The sequence below is a fragment of the Wasmannia auropunctata genome, unplaced genomic scaffold (assembly GCF_000956235.1).
Source record: "Wasmannia auropunctata unplaced genomic scaffold, wasmannia.A_1.0 LD314288.1, whole genome shotgun sequence".
NCBI classification, from domain to species: Eukaryota; Metazoa; Arthropoda; class Insecta; order Hymenoptera; family Formicidae; genus Wasmannia; species Wasmannia auropunctata.
In genome coordinates, this window is record NW_012048602.1 from 1 (window position 1) to 1,680 (window position 1,680).

The 1,680-nt window shown below is 34.5% G+C and overlaps 1 protein-coding gene across 1 annotated transcript; it reads right to left on the reverse strand.

Moving 5' to 3' along the window:
- Positions 1 to 6: 6 nt before the first annotated feature.
- LOC105460858 (glucose dehydrogenase [FAD, quinone]-like) lies at positions 7 to 1,248 on the reverse strand (the record flags this gene model as incomplete). Its single annotated transcript, XM_011707346.1, has 2 exons — positions 1,160 to 1,248; positions 7 to 1,078 (listed from the first exon to the last, which is right to left on the reverse strand). A coding segment is annotated over exon 2 (1,019 nt), but the record flags the coding sequence as incomplete, so codon positions are not given.
- Positions 1,249 to 1,680: the final 432 nt, after the last annotated feature.

Sequence of the window (1,680 nt, forward strand, 5' to 3'; positions counted from 1 at the left end):
GATAGCATCAACAATTGCGGCGATCCGATAGCACCCGCGCACAGAATTACTTCTTTGCTTGCAAACACGTGTACAGTCCGATTATTTTTGATAAATTCCACGCCCACTGCGTGCTTCGTGCTATTTATCAGGATTTTTGTCACCATGCTCTGAAGAGTGATATGAAGATTTTTGCGATCACGTATGGGATGCAAATATGCCCTATTGCTGCTCATGCGAGTGCCGTTCATAATTGTAGCTTGCACATGTGAGAATCCTATAATGTTTTTCCCATTATAATCTACTACCGGATATCGTAGTTCTCTTCCTGCTTCTAGATAAGCTATTGCCAACGGGGTACGAAATGGTGGATAAGTAATATGTACTGGTCCGTCGGTACCATGATGATCAATATCCGATTTCAATTCCGGGATATCAATTGTTTCCAACTTTTTAAAATATTTAAGAACGTCCTTGTAAGCCCAGCCTTTATTGCCCATGTCTGCCCAACGATCGTAATCTTCGGCTCCTCCTCTAGTAGCTAACATGAAGTTTAGCACACTGCTACCACCGACTACTTTTCCCCTTGGCCAACGGCATATATTACCATTCATGCCACGACAGTATTTGTTGGACGGTTTAGTTTTGTAGTTCCAATTGATGTTATTGTCTAAACTTAAGATGGGAGCGAATATAGGAATGTCCATGAAATATTTCTCGTAAGATCCAGCTTCGATCAGCAATATTTTATTCTGAGAAATTTCACTCAGCCTAGCTGCTACTGTAGCGCCGGCTGTACCAGCGCCAATTATTATAAAATCAAATACTTCACCGAATTTAGGCGTGGTGTCCTGTATTTTTTTATTTGAATAATGTTGGTTGTTCGAGATGTTCTCCATATCAATAGCTTGTTTTCGTAATTTCAGTAATTTGGACTCGTTACTATCATTGTTATTAAAACTGTCATAGTTTGAGTGCCCATGTAACGAGATGATCATTGTATTGATACTAAGAATACAAAGGAGACTCGATATCTTGTGCAACATGTTTGATGTATGTAGTAATTGATTTTATATGTTGAGATAATTGGTTTTTAATGCTGGAATAAAATGTGACAATAGAAAGTTTTCTATGGAATGTACAACATGTTTACTTGTTTTATTTGAAATCTATTTTTTACCTTATTGTTATGTATTGTTGTGTACTGCATGCGCTACAGAACTAAAGTTTCAATAATTCTGGTTTGTCTTTATACGTATTTTTATTGGCTAGTGTTTTTCCTTGCTCGATAGGCAGCTGGCACACAATTAGTGTCTTGCACTCTATACCGATAACAATACTATTCATGATAAAGTGTTATGTAAGAATTTTCCATTTAAACATAGGGTGTTTAATTTTAATGGAAACAACGGAAAATTTAGTACATGAATTATTATTATGGAAAAATTTTCAAACTGAAAAATGTATATTCTGAGGGAAAATTAATAATGGCAAAATCAATTTTCGAAAAGTATCGCTTTTTCAAAGTCAAACATTAAGGTCATTGCCATTTTTTAATATTGAAATATATCATATTTTTACATAATATAATTCTGCCTATAAAGGTATTAATTTCAACTAATATTTGCTTCGAAATTTTCTTAATGGAATTCAGGGATCCAATGTATTCTTTAATATATTTTTATTAATATATTTTTGCTT